The 14,566-nt window shown below is 39.9% G+C and overlaps 1 protein-coding gene across 1 annotated transcript in view; it reads right to left on the bottom strand.

Moving 5' to 3' along the window:
- The window catches only part of CTNND2 (catenin delta 2), a 546,840-nt gene that overhangs the window by 73,003 nt on the left and 459,271 nt on the right, over positions 1-14,566 (bottom strand). The window contains exons 15-16 of the mRNA XM_058176992.1: positions 7,365-7,538; positions 1,912-2,062 (exon numbers count right to left, since the gene is read on the bottom strand). Coding sequence (XP_058032975.1) covers positions 1,912-2,062; positions 7,365-7,538 — 325 coding nt within the window. The remainder of the gene's footprint in view (positions 1-1,911; positions 2,063-7,364; positions 7,539-14,566) is intronic.

Here is a 14,566-nt window from a genome sequence, read left to right as displayed (position 1 = left end):
TCCTAGCTCCATTTTAGCAGAGCCTCCAGATCATACCTCTTAGATTTTGAAGCACACAGTGGTTTCCAGTTGCATAACTGTAAAGATTCCCCCCCGCCTAAAAATCTGGAGAAAACTTAAATCTCTCTGCGAAAGGAGGCTGTCTACTTCTATTGTACTGTAGAACAAGGTTCAAAATATGAATACATCAGTTAGAAAATATTAGACTGGAGATGAATTCACAGCAGTTGATGTGTACAGGGCCTTTGCTTGAGGGAGTCTTTATTGTTATGATACTTGATGTTCCAGAAACCTAATAAAAATATGATTTATAAGAGTATTTCAAAGTTCCCATCTTTAACTTGCAAACAGTGAAAACATCATCTTTACAATCGCCTAAATATCCTCCTTAGAAATAAAAAGCCTTCTGTAAGTTTCCTTAGTCATTCTTTAATTATTTTCTTTTCTAAATTGTTGTAAATAGTGATTGAAGATGATAAATTGACAACTTTGGGACAGGATGATTAGGCAGTTGGACATTAATCCAAGATGTGATATAACAGGAATTTTTTTTTAAAGAAGGAGAGTACATTCAATTCTTGACTTATGACTACAACTGAACCCAAAATTTCTGTTGTAAGCAAGATGGTTGCTAAGTGAATTTTGCGAACTTTCTCGCCACAATTGTTAAGTGAATCACTGTAGTTGTTAAGTTAGTAACATGGATATTAAGTGAATTTGGCTTCCCCACTGACTTTGTCAGCAGGTCGCAAAATGTGATCACGTGACCCCAGGACACTGCAACTGTTATAAATATGAATCAGTTGCCAAGTGTTTGAATATTAATTACATGACCATGGAGATGCTGCCCTGGTTGTAAGTGTGAAAAATAAGTTCATAAGTTTACTTTTTCAGTGCCGTTGTAATTTTGAATGGTCACTAAATGAACTGTTGGGAGTTGAGGATTACATCCCAAAAGTATTCTTTTTATTGTTACAACAAAGCTGACCCTTTGTATGATATGGTGAAAATATACATTATCTCAAAATACTATTGGTCAGATATATTTTCACATGAATTGAAAAATGTCTTAGACAGAATGTACATGTCAACAGCCTTCTAAACAGCAGCTTTAAAAGCAAATAAGTCAGCCTCCACTCCTGGTGAATGGTTGGACAATCCCTGCAGGATTTTCAGAAGTAATATTCTACTGCCTTCTTCCCAGGTCTGAGATACTGTCCCAAAGCCACCCAGCTAACTTTGTGCCCAGGTTCAGGACCGGAACTCATGATCTCTCAGCTTTAGGCTGGGATCTAATGGTAAATTGCCACCATCTTAGATTTGCAATTCTTGTGGATAAAATGAAAAAGCAGGTATTACCCAGAAGAAAGGAACATTACAATACAGTATTAAAATAAAGCAGCACACCGAGTTTGCTTCCAGTTGAGCAGAATGGCATTCCTATTAGCAGAAGAGAGGAAAATATCTTTCATCTTGTAGACTGCCTGAAAACAGCTTCAGATGAATGGAAAACTCTTTGTGATGAGAGGATGCAAGAGACATTAATTAAACATGTATTCCTGCTGGTGGGATCCTTCCAATTCTACTTAAACTTTTCATCTGTTTGTATCTTTTCTATCTTTTGTCAGCTTTAACCTATAGCACTTGAACCAAACTCAAAAGCACATGCAGTTTTGCACATAATGAGTAGTGTCAGACAGAATTCTGTTTCCCCCAAAAGATAAAAACCCAAAACACATGCAGACTTTTCAAGGTTAACCAAGAATAGAGAATCCCATTCTGGAACTATCTTAACACATTAAAGTGCTCAATATGTTTAATTTCTCACCAAAGCTTATGCAGGAATGACATATTTATATTACATTTTAGCAAAGTTGAGGTGAAGCCAATAAATATCATGTTGTCACCTACCTATTAGTTCTTTATTTCGGACATCTAAGGCCATATTCCGTAAAGCTGTTGCAACCGCACATACCACCCGATCATTGTCTATTCGAAGAAGTTCTACTAGTATAGGCAGGCCTTTTTCTTTCCGTACTGCAGCACGAATATATACGGACCACTGCAGGGAAAAAAAAATATGAACATGACAAAGCAAATAAGTTTCATTAACTGAAGAAGGAGGCTATAGCAAAAGTTATTTAGATATGGAAAATAGTGATAAAAAGTCATCATTTTACAGATACCGTTGTTAATATCCTCATATTGTAGAAGACCGAGTAGCTTTGTCTGACAGTATAGTTTAGGATTGAACTAGATATGTGTGGTTAGCCATTTCACTTCACAGGTTTGCATCAGGATATAAGAGAAATATTGTATGGGAAAGTAGGTAATTGCAGAAAGTATGTTTGAACTGTGCCCATTTTCCCCAGATAACATTGATGATTGGATGGATCAGAACAAATAAATATATATTTTGCTTTCTTTAACTCCATCTACTCAAAACCTGTCCCAGATGTTCCAATCCATTTTATCATGAGCACATTCTGAAAAGCAGTCAGATGTTATTAGGTGAATGTTTATTGTATCTGTGTCTGTACATAAACACCCACAACACTCACACAAACTCTGCAACAATACAGCATATAGTCCAAGCCAGTGGTGGGATTCAAGTAATTTAACAACCGGTTCTCTGCACTAATGATTTCTTCCAACAACCAGTTTGCCAAACTGCTCAGAAAGTTAACAACCGGTTCTCCCGAAGTGGTACGAACTGGCTGAATCCCACCTGTGGTCCAAACTAATTCCATATAGAAAATCCCATAACTGTCACTGTGAATCAAACTATAATCTTATCTATGCTTTCAAGTTATGAACCTTCTCAGATATTTTATTAATCATCCAAGAATTCTTCAGGTACTATCAAATTTGCAAGCAATTATCCTCCCGTTTTTCTTGCAAAAGAATTCAGTAGGAGCTGCTGCTGCTTCATTCTTCTTCCAAAACTGAGAAATAAATTCATTCTTGAATATGTTCACTAACGTTATTAAGCAACAGTCCTACACATATACTCTAAAAGTCAATAAGCCTCAATACTAGATAATTTTTAAAAAAATGACTAAGAAAAATAATTTTTGAGGGGTGGCAGTGTATTTTGAAATTGGAGTATACTTAATCATCCAGTTAGTCCATAAACCACACTGACATCAGCATTCAAATAATTGCTCAGCATGAAAGGGGAAAACTTTCTTCCGAGAACAGCCCACTCGAATTCAGAAAACAGAATAACAGAGTTGGAAGTGACCTTGGAGGTCTTCTAGTTCAACTCCCTCCTTAGGCAGAAAACCCTACACCACTTCAGACAAATGGTTAATTCAAACTGAGGTTCTGCAGTAAACAAAATTTTCCTTGCCATAGCATTTATTTGCTATGCCAAATAAAGGAGGAAATTTCTGTAATATACTACTGTGCTTTAGTTTGTCATTGTTATTATGAAAAATAATTTCCTTGACTTTATTCTTCCATTAGATTAAACAAAATCAATTTTTAAGAGGCCAACATGGAAAATCAAGATATAAGTTTGGTGCTTTTGTGTAACAGAGTTTCAGATAGAAGTAATTCTGAGTGGAGGAAATCATGAATCTGCATTGATTGTCCAAACTCACCATTCATTCTGAGAAGAAATGGCAGTAATTTCCCTCTCCCCCAGCTTTATCCAGATTTGAGTAGCCTGGATGGTATTAGCCTGAGAAGCTTTCCTCAACTATTGTTTTTGCTAGCAACTATTGTTGCTAGCAAAAACCCTTTGTATTAAGACTGAAGAAGAGAAGAAAGTTGGGATATGTGAAAAAAGCAGATTCACCTGGGAGAGGAGCAGAGAGAAAAAAATCTGGAGAAGAAGAAAACATTTCTGGATGAAGAGGACAAAATGGGGACTAGAAGTAGCCCATGGTTTTGGTGAACTAGTTTCTGGGAGAAGCAGAAAGCTAAGCAACACTTATGCAAGAGGGAAGTGCTGTAAGAGTGAAGCTAATTTCTGTGACTGGAGCTGAGGAAGAACACTGAATCAGATCAGGAAAATCTACAGTAAAAGAGAATACTGCCTGCTTGAGCATGGATGAGGCAAAGTATTTAATGGCTAGAGTATTGAGCACCTATGGTAAAAGCAGTATTTCTGGGCATTAGGTGAGAGAAGCATTGAACTGCAACTCAGAAATCTCTAGGGAGCCAACAGCTAAGAAGAAAAGCTCGTAAAATTTGGACTGAAAGCTGACATCTGTGGGAACAGTTTTCAAATTCCTGACAGATATTAAGCTTTGGGAATTAAAATGAGAAATTTGAGTTCCATTCTGTATATTTTTATAACTCGCAAACTGAAGAAGCTGCAGATTATGAAACCCATCCAGTTAGCGCCAGTGTGCATCATTAAATGTTCGCTCTTCCATAAAATTGATCTGGAGGCTCTCTGTACTATCTCCATGGCCATACCTCCCAGGAAGAGGAAAGGGGGAATCAAGAGGGGAGCTGAGAATCTTAGCACCGGTTGCTCCCTGCTATGGTGCATCTGACAACAAGACCTTTTGAATCAGGTTGAGTTTTGGCTGTCCCAAGCATGAAGTGCTCCTTGGAGTACTGGGAGCTACAAGCAACATCTTTCATGTGACATATTCCAAATATTACAAGTGTAATGGCAGAGAGCACCTTCTGACCCTACCTCAATGTTTTTTTGCCTGATTTTTCTTGAGATTTGGAAGAACATATCAGTTTTCCTGACAAACATATCCATTTCCACTAGGGTGGAAACACTAGTAGGGATCAGGACAAGCTAGGAGCAGCTCAGGAAAAAATTCATTTCTGAGGCAATTAAATATTGTAGGTGAGATACTGATTCCTTGCATTAAGCTATTTAGCCTGCTTCATGAATTTAGATATTTTGAATGTATCTGCTAATGGTTTCCAGGGATTTTTGAATCAGAGGCTTATTGCCCTTCTGTGACTCCATTCTTATATGTTTTGTTTTATCTGAGAACTTCAGATCCAACTCATTTGGTCCATGGCTACTCTCTCCAGGTGATGGTGAACCTTTTATAGACCGAGTACCAACTGCAACCCAAAACCCACTTATTTATCATAAAATGCCAACATGGCAATTTAATCTGAATAATGAGGTTTCGTGAGGAATTTCAATCACTCTTTCACAGCTTGACTTCCCCATGCTGCCTCCTTCTTTCTCTTGGCCCTGCTGACAAGGGAGGAGGAAGGCCAGGCTTGGGGGATGGCCCCCACTCCACAAGATTCGCCCCCGCCATTCTCTCCCAGCCCTTTTTGCTGGTGGCAACAGCAAATGTACCGTGATGAAGGCAGAATGCTGTTGCTGCTTAAAGGCAAGTGCAGGGGCACTTTGCTCCCACACTAAGGCTCCACCCATTGCCACCGCCGCAACAGGGTGACAGCTCCTTCATCCCTCTGCTGGATGACAGGGAGCTGCAGCAGAGGGGTAAAAAAGCCGCATGGGTTGCATTGTGGCTCCATGTTGTAATGGGCTTCAGGAGGAGGATGGGACCCTGCATCCCCCACTGTGAGGCCTGTGAGTGAAAAAGTTCACTCAATCAATTCCAATTTTGCAAGATCTTTTTCTTTTGCGAAAAGTTGGAATTGATTGAGTGAAATGCAATGGAGCTGGGCTGGGGTGACTGCGTGCGTGCCCACAGAGAGGGCTCTGCGAGCCACGTCTGTCACATATCCCATAGGTTTGCCATCATGGGTCTAGTGCCTTATGCTAAGTATTATACACATAGGTTACAGGCAAATAAGTGCTCAAGCTGTGAGAGTCCCATCTCACACACAATTGGTGTGAAGAGAAAAAGCCTGATCCAGGCATTTGCTTCTTCCAGCAAAGTGGGAAGTGGCACAAGGAAAGTATTACATAACCTATCACCATTATATATCAAGAATGGCAAAGTAATAAGGTCAAGTTCAGAAGGGTAATGACCCCTTACACCACCATTTCACCCTTTCCAGAGATTGAACTATATCATCTAGTCAACAAAGCTAACATGAGGGAAACTGGAGGGTGTTTCTTATGCTTTCCCCCCAAAAAAAGCAACATGAGAGTACCCATGCGTTCTCCAATTAACACATTTTTAAGAGTATCTGGCCCTTCCAGACCACTTACTTGCCAGGAAATGAACCAGCTTAACTAACTAGAGAATAAGGTATTTTACACAAAGATCATATAAGCATGTAATTTCTTAAGGCAGGGAAATGAACACCTGCATTTTGCATTTCCTTCCATCACAGAGCCTAAATATTTTCAGATGCACATTCGTATCTGAAAGACCTTGCACTTTTTGCTAATGATACTGTTATTGTATATCATAAACTTTTGCTGGCTATCTATGGCATGTATTTAATCTCAAATAAATGTTCTGGCTAACATGAAGGAAGCTTTATTTGCAATTGGACTGCTGTAAATAAATATTTTCTACATCATAAAAAAGCCCCCTTACTGGCAAATGGCAGATTAAAATTGCATTGCTTTAGCAAAGTCCACATAAGTCTATATATAATTAGGCATTTTTTCTCCCTTCAAGACAGAGCATCCTCCAGGGTCAAACACATTTTAGGCAAATTGACAAGACAGAATGAAAAAGCTTAAGGTAAGACTGTTTATTCTATATGAATTTTCTGGGAAAGCAGATTATTTCATTCACTGCTCAGTTGTACCAATTTTGCTTGTCAAACTCCCATTTTAAGGAAAGATTGTTTGGTCAGACATGCTTACCTTGGACATGACAAGCCATGAATCTTATTGATATATAGGCTATTATTAGCAAGCTGTAGCAGGATAAATCATGTCTTCTATTGTCTGGTCCATATAGATTAGTATATTGAACTAACAGCATAGCATAAATAAAACATGCTGGCATAATATGGAAACAAATATATTAAATCACATCACAGTTCTACTCATACATCTTGAAATGAAACTAATTAAGTTTTAAGGAAGGATTTTCAACTTCACATTTAGTCAACAGAGCAGCTTAAGGTTGTTTCTCAACCTCAGATAAGGAACCTAACTCAATTTTCTCATTTGTTCTTGATAATTTCCTAAAGTTGTCAGCAAGGATGTTAATTGGTGCTAAATATAATTGTGTATCTTCACAATGCAATGGTTTTATTTAACTCAAGCAACAAACAGGGTTAAAGGAGGGAATTTGGCTCCTGTATTTTTAATATGAACCATTAACAATATAAATAGAATTTAGAACCAATATGCTTGCAGTCTTATGAATAGCAAGAATTCCTTATTGATCTTACAGTAGGGAAAGCAATTGTTTCAACTAGTTTTTAATTATCCAATTTAAGACACCTAGGCTGATTTAAGAGTCTGGCCAAGTGCAGAGTGAAGGCAGATTTCATACCTTCCAGCTACCTGCAGCCAAATTCTGTAGTGCACCAGCTGCCCCTTCTAGTGTATCTGGATTTGAGCACTCAGAGAGAAGTGTGAGGTAGGGTTTGACTATGGATGGGTGCCATAGCATCTGGATTCCTTTTGGTGGTTCTGCACAGTCAGGGAGGGGACCAACTCCATCCCACTGAAAAGAAGAAACAAAGATGAATGTTATCAGGACAGAGTAAAAAAGAAAAGCTTTCATTAAAAATAAAGATGTACTTCTATTCTTATAAATTTAATACATATTCAAGGACACCTAATGCAAAGAAATATTTGTTTTGACCATTAAATATCTTCTTACCGGTTATTTTATTTACGATGGATGAAAGTCTTTAATTTTAGGGGCAGAGTAATTCAACTGTTTGGAAATTAATGCCAAATGAGACTGATGCCATCACAAACTCGTATCTAAATTAAACTAAAAACTAAAACTGATTAAAAAGGAACAGAACTAAATCCAGTCTAAAGACCACATTAACTGCAAATAATTAGAATGGATCTGGTGATGATGAGGAAGTTCATTTTTTAGAATAAGGGCAAAGGAAGCTTCTGTGTTCATCAAAACCTCATCTGTTGCTGCTTTGCAGGCTTAGCAAAAGCTTTTCTGAATCTTTTCAGAAAGATTAGGAATGAATGTTCTCAGAAGAGGGAGGAAAGTCTTGAATCTGCAGCAGAATAGAGCTAAATCTATCTATCTATCTGTCTATCTATCTATCTATCTATCTATCTATCTATCTATCTATCTATCTATCTATCTATCTATCTATCTATCTATCTACAGTATCTGCTAGTTTTCTATTAGTAGTCCCCAAAGCAATGTAAAATTATAAAAAATAAGCAGATTATATGCCAATAATGCGGTATGTCCAATGTTTCATTCAAGTAAGAGACCTTCCCTTTTCTGTGAAATGAGAGTGAAGGATCTACATGAGCGGGTATTCATATCTCTCCCCATATCTGTTTTAGAAGATTGGCTGATTATTCAGTCACCAGAAATATACAGCTGGATCAACAACAAAAGTTAAAACATGATAAAACAATTTAAAAGGTATGTTTTAAATACATACAAGTAGGAGCAAAAGAATATTATATAGCACCAGTAAAATCATCAGCTTAAAACTATTTGTGATTTCATTTATATATTTGTTTATAAATATGTATTTCTCAAGTGCCTTTTGGGGTAAAGTTCTCCCAGAAATGTATTCAAATGACTCTTTTTAAAAAATGCTGCCATGTTGTTTGGCCACTCAGGTATCTGTCAACTTCTCCCATGTTCCCACAGATTTTTTGTTCACTATTAAGATCTGCCACATCTTCTCCTTTTCAATATATTTTTTCTGCGGCTGTCTCCACAGACTTCAGTTAAGTCGGGCTTTTGCTTTTCTGTTCTGTACTGCTACTCTGGGAAATTTCCTATCTAAGTAGGCTACTCCTGACCACCTCTTCCTTTCTTCCTCATCTCAGGACGACCCATATATTTCTCACTACCTCATATTGTTTTTTCCAGGTTCATTTTTTTCCACTAAATTTCAAATTCTTGCAACAATACACATATACATCACTTCACCACCAGTGTGTCACCCTGCTTCTAACATAACATAATAACAAGAGTTGGAAGGGACCTTGGAGGTCTTCTAGTCCAACCCCCTGCCCAGGCAGGAAACCCTACACCATTTCAGACAAATGGCTATCCAACATTTTCTTTAAAATTTCCAGTGTTGGAGCATTCACAACTTCTGCAGACAAGTTGTTCCACTTATCGATTGTTCTAACTGTAAAGAAATTTCTCCTTAGTTCTAAGTTGCTTCTCTCCTTGATTAGTTTCCACCCATTGCTTCTTGTTTTACCCTCAGGTGCTTTGGAGAATAGTTTGACTCCCTCTTCTTTGTGGCAACCCCTGAGATATTCTGTTGGTACTTCTTTTATCCCTTAGCTGGATGGCTTAATGGTGAGATGCAACAAAACATTTCTTGCAGCTTGAAGAAAGCTTCTTAGTTACAGAAGGGCAAAGAAGAGCAGAAGGATGTGTTCATTCCAGAACCTCAGGGTTAACTTCCAAAAAGAAAAGGGGAAGAAAAAGATGGTTTCTTTGCTTTCTTTCCTATAAAAATATTGTCCATGGAAAGGAAGAGTCCTTTCTTCCACACAGATCATGTAAGGAAGTCAACTTCAGTTATAGTCAGAGATTAACTACTCATCTCATATGACAAAAAATCAAGGTGATAAAGAAAAGGAAAAAGAACCAATACTCAAGCAAGTGTTAAACTGGATGCCTCCAGACTGTTCAGAATACACACCCACATATACATCACACACACAACATATACAGTCAAGAGTATATCACATGTTTTCAAGCAAGAAATATGATAGAAGAAAATTTAACAACCCATCTGGAGGTATCTAGTCATAAACCAACAAGTACAGAATAAGTATTTAATTCATCAGATGTATAAAACTTAGGTGACAATAGGATTGGGCTCCAGACTGCATAGAATAGGCATCTCACTAAAACGTGTGTGACTAATTTAATTTCTTCCTTTAAGATGAGAGGCAGTCATGCATTGGAAGATTGTAATATCTCCCTTCTGGGAGTGTGAAAGGTGGGGAATGAATTTGGCTTGCAAATAATCTCTCCTGTGCAACATGCTCAAGAGGTTGAATAAATAGTTAGCTGGTGTTAACAGCCTCCCAGGTAAGCCACCACCATTAAAAAGTTAATTCCAATCTTTCTGGAAATCAGTATCAAAGTGCCCCATTTTAGCTTCATCTTAATACTCTTCAGGTAGAGTGAAGCCAAATATTAAGCTGATAAGCCATCCTGCCTACTTTCATTCCTGTTCTATGATGATGAAAATCTTTTTTGTAGAATCAGGGAAGCTAAAGATCCATAATTGGAAAATCAGTTTTAGCTAGCATCTGAGACAAAAGCTTCTAATGAGGATAATTCCGATTCTTAATACAAAAGGGAGTTAGAAATATCTCAATAAGAGAAATCATACAACTAGACATTTTGCAGATTTAAGCCCCTGCTGGGAATTCACAATGGCAAGGTCCTTCTGATATTGCATGCTGCATCTTTTATCATTAAGTATCTTGATTAGGAATTGTAATCCAACATTTCTAGAGCTATATACTCTTCACTGCTGATACATAAGGTTGACTTTTGAAATGCTACCATTGGAGCTCCCGTAAGCAAGGAATGATGAACATTCTAAATAATTGTTAAATAATTATGATAAGAAGATGAACCTGCTAATAAATTTCAGTTTTCAGACTAAATAGAGGGATAATAAGGGAATGAATCTTTTTTAAAATAAATGGAAAAAAACAACAACAGTAACAGATCAAAAGTTAAATACACAATCATATATTACAATAATGCCTTATGGATTTGTGTTGCATGCTTTGATGCTAATAATCTGGAATCTAATCAAACTCTTTGTGCTATGGATAACTTTGTCTATGTAATCTCTATCAATGAGTACAATGAAAAAAGGGAAAAGCACAATTTAGGTAAATTAGGTATACTTCATATATGAAAAGTAAGAGAACAATCCATTCTAGTATGCAGAAATCTATAAACGCTGCCTTCTATGTGTGGGAGGTGGACCAATAATGGAAAATGTTTGCAGTATGAAATCATACTGTTGTCCAAGACATTGCATTCCCCTGTGATTTTCATATTCAGAAATTTTAAGTCTTTTCTGTAGTCATAGGGGAAAGGGGGATTTCCATGTATTTAATTTAATTTAGACATTGTCCAACCCCCTGTGACCCTGGACAGTTCCCAAGTAATAACTTAAAAACCAATACAAATTATCTAGTAGATGAACTAACTATCTCTTAAATAGACTTGCATACCGAATGTTTTGTAAATTCTCATTCTAAATTAAATTGAAACAATTTCAAATTAAATCAAGTATTATAATAACTTGTCTTCAAATCACCTTAACAGCACCTTAGCTGTTGCATAATTTAAGATGTCAATGGAAAGGCTTACCAGAATAGCTACTCAAAAGTGGTCATGAGTCAAAAGTGACCAGTGAAGCATAACTGAACTAATAAAACCATCATGGAGAAAAGATTATTTTGCTTATTTGTTTATTTTAAAAGGTTTTGCTAAAGAAAGAAATGTTTGCTTAAATTTTCTCTGCTTCAGTTTCAATTTAATGGGGTGGTAGTTTCTATTTGCTCAGCACAGCCCATTTCAGGGAATCTGGCTTTTTTTCAACAGCACAGAACTATACATCTTTCTTAAGTGTGATATATTGTGTCTAATTGATTGCTCACATGGAGAACTTTCAACCCCTCACAGAAAATTGAGGTACAAGGAAAGCTAAGTCAATGATCTGCCAGATACTGCTGAATTACAATTCTGAGCAAAGAAGCCAGAATGGCTAAAAATAAGAGTGCTGTGAGCTACAAAATCTAGAGAGCATAATGTTTCCAAAGCTTACTACATATTGTTCATAAAGAGGGAGACTGAAGTCTATGTGGGGTGTTGAAGAAAATATTGATTTAAAACAACTAACTGAATTTTTGGCAAAGGCTTACAAAGTAGAAAAACTTCACCTCAAAAAGATCTTGTTAATACATTATTCTTGTGATCATTATTATCTCAAACCTAGCAATAAATTCAACTTTTCACTTTATTACTTCAGTCAAACACCAAAACTATAGAATTAATAATATTGCTAAAAATATTAATACTAAGCAGTAATTGCATTATGGATTCTACAGGCCCTGTAACAATATTTAGACACATTTTAAAAAATTCATTTTTATCTGACAGTAGATACTGAAAATAGAATGAATTCTGAGTGCTTTGATAATTTAATTATTAGCCAGAATATAGATTGTGAGGAGATGACCTTATAGAAAATAGCATTAGATGAACAACTCTCCACAAATAATCTCACACAAAGATGTTTTGATATGCAATGTTTCTATATCTGCCTTCTAGTAGAGGCTCACGGCACGGCAGAGGCTCACGGCACGGCAGAGGAACTAGCCGCAGCCTGGCAACGGGCTGCGGCTGGGGCTTTAGACCGTGTCGTGCCTCTGCGGCCTCTGACCCGGCGCAGATCCCAACCGGCTCCTTGGTTCTCCGAGGAGCTGAGGGGGATGAAACGCCGGAGAAGACGCCTAGAGAGCTCCTGGAGGTCTAGCCGTTTAGAAGCTGATCGGACACTAGTTAGGTCCTATACTAGGACCTACCTAGTGGCACTGAGGGAAGCGAGGCGTTGCTACCCCTCCTCCCTCATTCCGTCGCCAGATACCCGCCCACCCGCCCTTTTTCGGGTGCCCCGTTCCCTCCTTCACCGGGGGGAACGGGATGACCCGTTGCAGGGACGTGCTGAGGAGTTTAACGGTTATCTATACGATAAAATCGTTCAGCTTCGAGACGGTCTAGACCAAAATTGCGGCGATTCAGATGAGGCGTCTGAGGGTGGTCTTGGTGACATTCTTTGGGATGAGTTTGACCCTGTGGCTCCCGAGGACATGGACAGGTTGTTGGGTAGGCTGAATGCCACCACGTGTTTACTGGACCCGTGCCCCTCCTGGCTGGTGCTGGCCACTCAGGAGGTGACACGAGGCTGGCTCCAGGCGATTACGAGTGCCTCCTTGTTGGAGGGAGTCTTTCCGGCCGCCTTGAAAGAGGCGGTGGTGAGGCCCCTCCTCAAGAAGCCCTCCCTGGACCCGGCTGTCTTAGGTAATTATCGTCCGGTCTCCAACCTTCGCGGCGAAGGTTGTAGAAATATGGTGGCATATCAGTTTCCCTGCACCTGGATGAAACTGTCTATCTAGACCCGTTCCAGTCCGGTTTCCGGCCCGGCTACAGCACGGAGACGGCTTTGGTCGCGTTGGTGGATGATCTCTGGAGGGCCAGGGATAGGGGTTGTTCCTCTGTCCTGGTCCTATTAGACCTCTCAGCGGCTTTTGATACCATCGACCATGGTATCCTGCTGCCGCGGGTGGCGGGGTTGGGAGTGGGGGGGACCGTGTTTCGGTGGGTCTCCTCCTCTCTCTCCGGCCGGGCGCAGACGGTGTTGACAGGGGGCAGAGGTCGGCCCGAGGCGCCTCACTTGTGGGTGCCGCAGGGTCGATTCTCTCGCCTTCTGTTCAACATCTATATGAAGCCGCTGGGTGAGATCATCAGTGGCTTCGTGTGAGGTACCAGCTGTCGCTGATGACACCCAGCTGTACTTTTCACACGGGCCACCCCAATGAAGCTATCAGTGCTGTCCCGGTGTTTGGAAGCCGTCGGGTCTGGATGGGGAGAAACAGGCTCAAGCTCAATCCTCCAAGACTGAGTGGCTGTGGATGCGGCATCCCGGTACAGTCAGCTGAGTCCTCGGCTGACTGTTGGGGCGAGTCACTGGCCCCGATGGAGAGGGTGCACAATCTGCGTTCTCCTGGATGAGCGGCTGTCTTTGAAGACCATTTGACGGCCGTCTCCAGGAGAGCTTTCCACCAGGTTCGCCTGGTGCGCCAGTTGCGCCCCTTTCTAGACCGGGATGCCTTATGCACGGTCACTCACGCCCTCGTGACGTCTCGCCTGGATTACTGCAATGCTCTCTACATGGGGCTCCCTTGAGGGGCATCCGGAGGCTTCAGTTGGTCCAGAATGCGGCTGCGGGTGATAGAGGGAGCCCTCGGGGCTCCGTGTTACCTATCCTGCGCAGACTGCACTGGCTACCTGTGGCCTTCCGGGTGCGCTTCAAGGTGTTGGTGACAATCTTTAAAGCGCTCCATGGCATAGGGCCGGGCTATTTACGGGACCGCCTACTGCTACCAAATACCTCTCACCGACCCGTGCGCTCTCACAGAGAGGGACTCCTCAGGGTGCCGTCAGCTAGGCAGTGCCGTCTGGCGACACCCAGGGGAAGGGCCTTCTCTGTGGGGGCTCCCACCCTCTGGAACGAACTCCCTCCAGGACTTCGTCAACTTCCGGACCTCCGAACCTTTCGTCGCGAGCTTAAAACGCACTTATTCATCTGCGCGGGACTGGATTAGATTTTAAAATTATTGGTTTTAAGTTTTTTTTTATTATTTATATTGTTTTTTAAATTCGGCAATAGAATAAGTTTTTTAATTTTTGTTTTTTAATCTGTATTTATATGTATTTTAACTGCCTGTGAACCGCCCTGAGTCCTTAGGGAGATAGGG

The sequence above is a fragment of the Ahaetulla prasina genome, chromosome 3 (assembly GCF_028640845.1).
Source record: "Ahaetulla prasina isolate Xishuangbanna chromosome 3, ASM2864084v1, whole genome shotgun sequence".
Taxonomy (NCBI): Eukaryota; Metazoa; Chordata; class Lepidosauria; order Squamata; family Colubridae; genus Ahaetulla; species Ahaetulla prasina.
The sequence above is the reverse complement of the archived record's forward strand: the minus strand, read 5'-3'. Positions and strand labels throughout refer to the sequence as shown.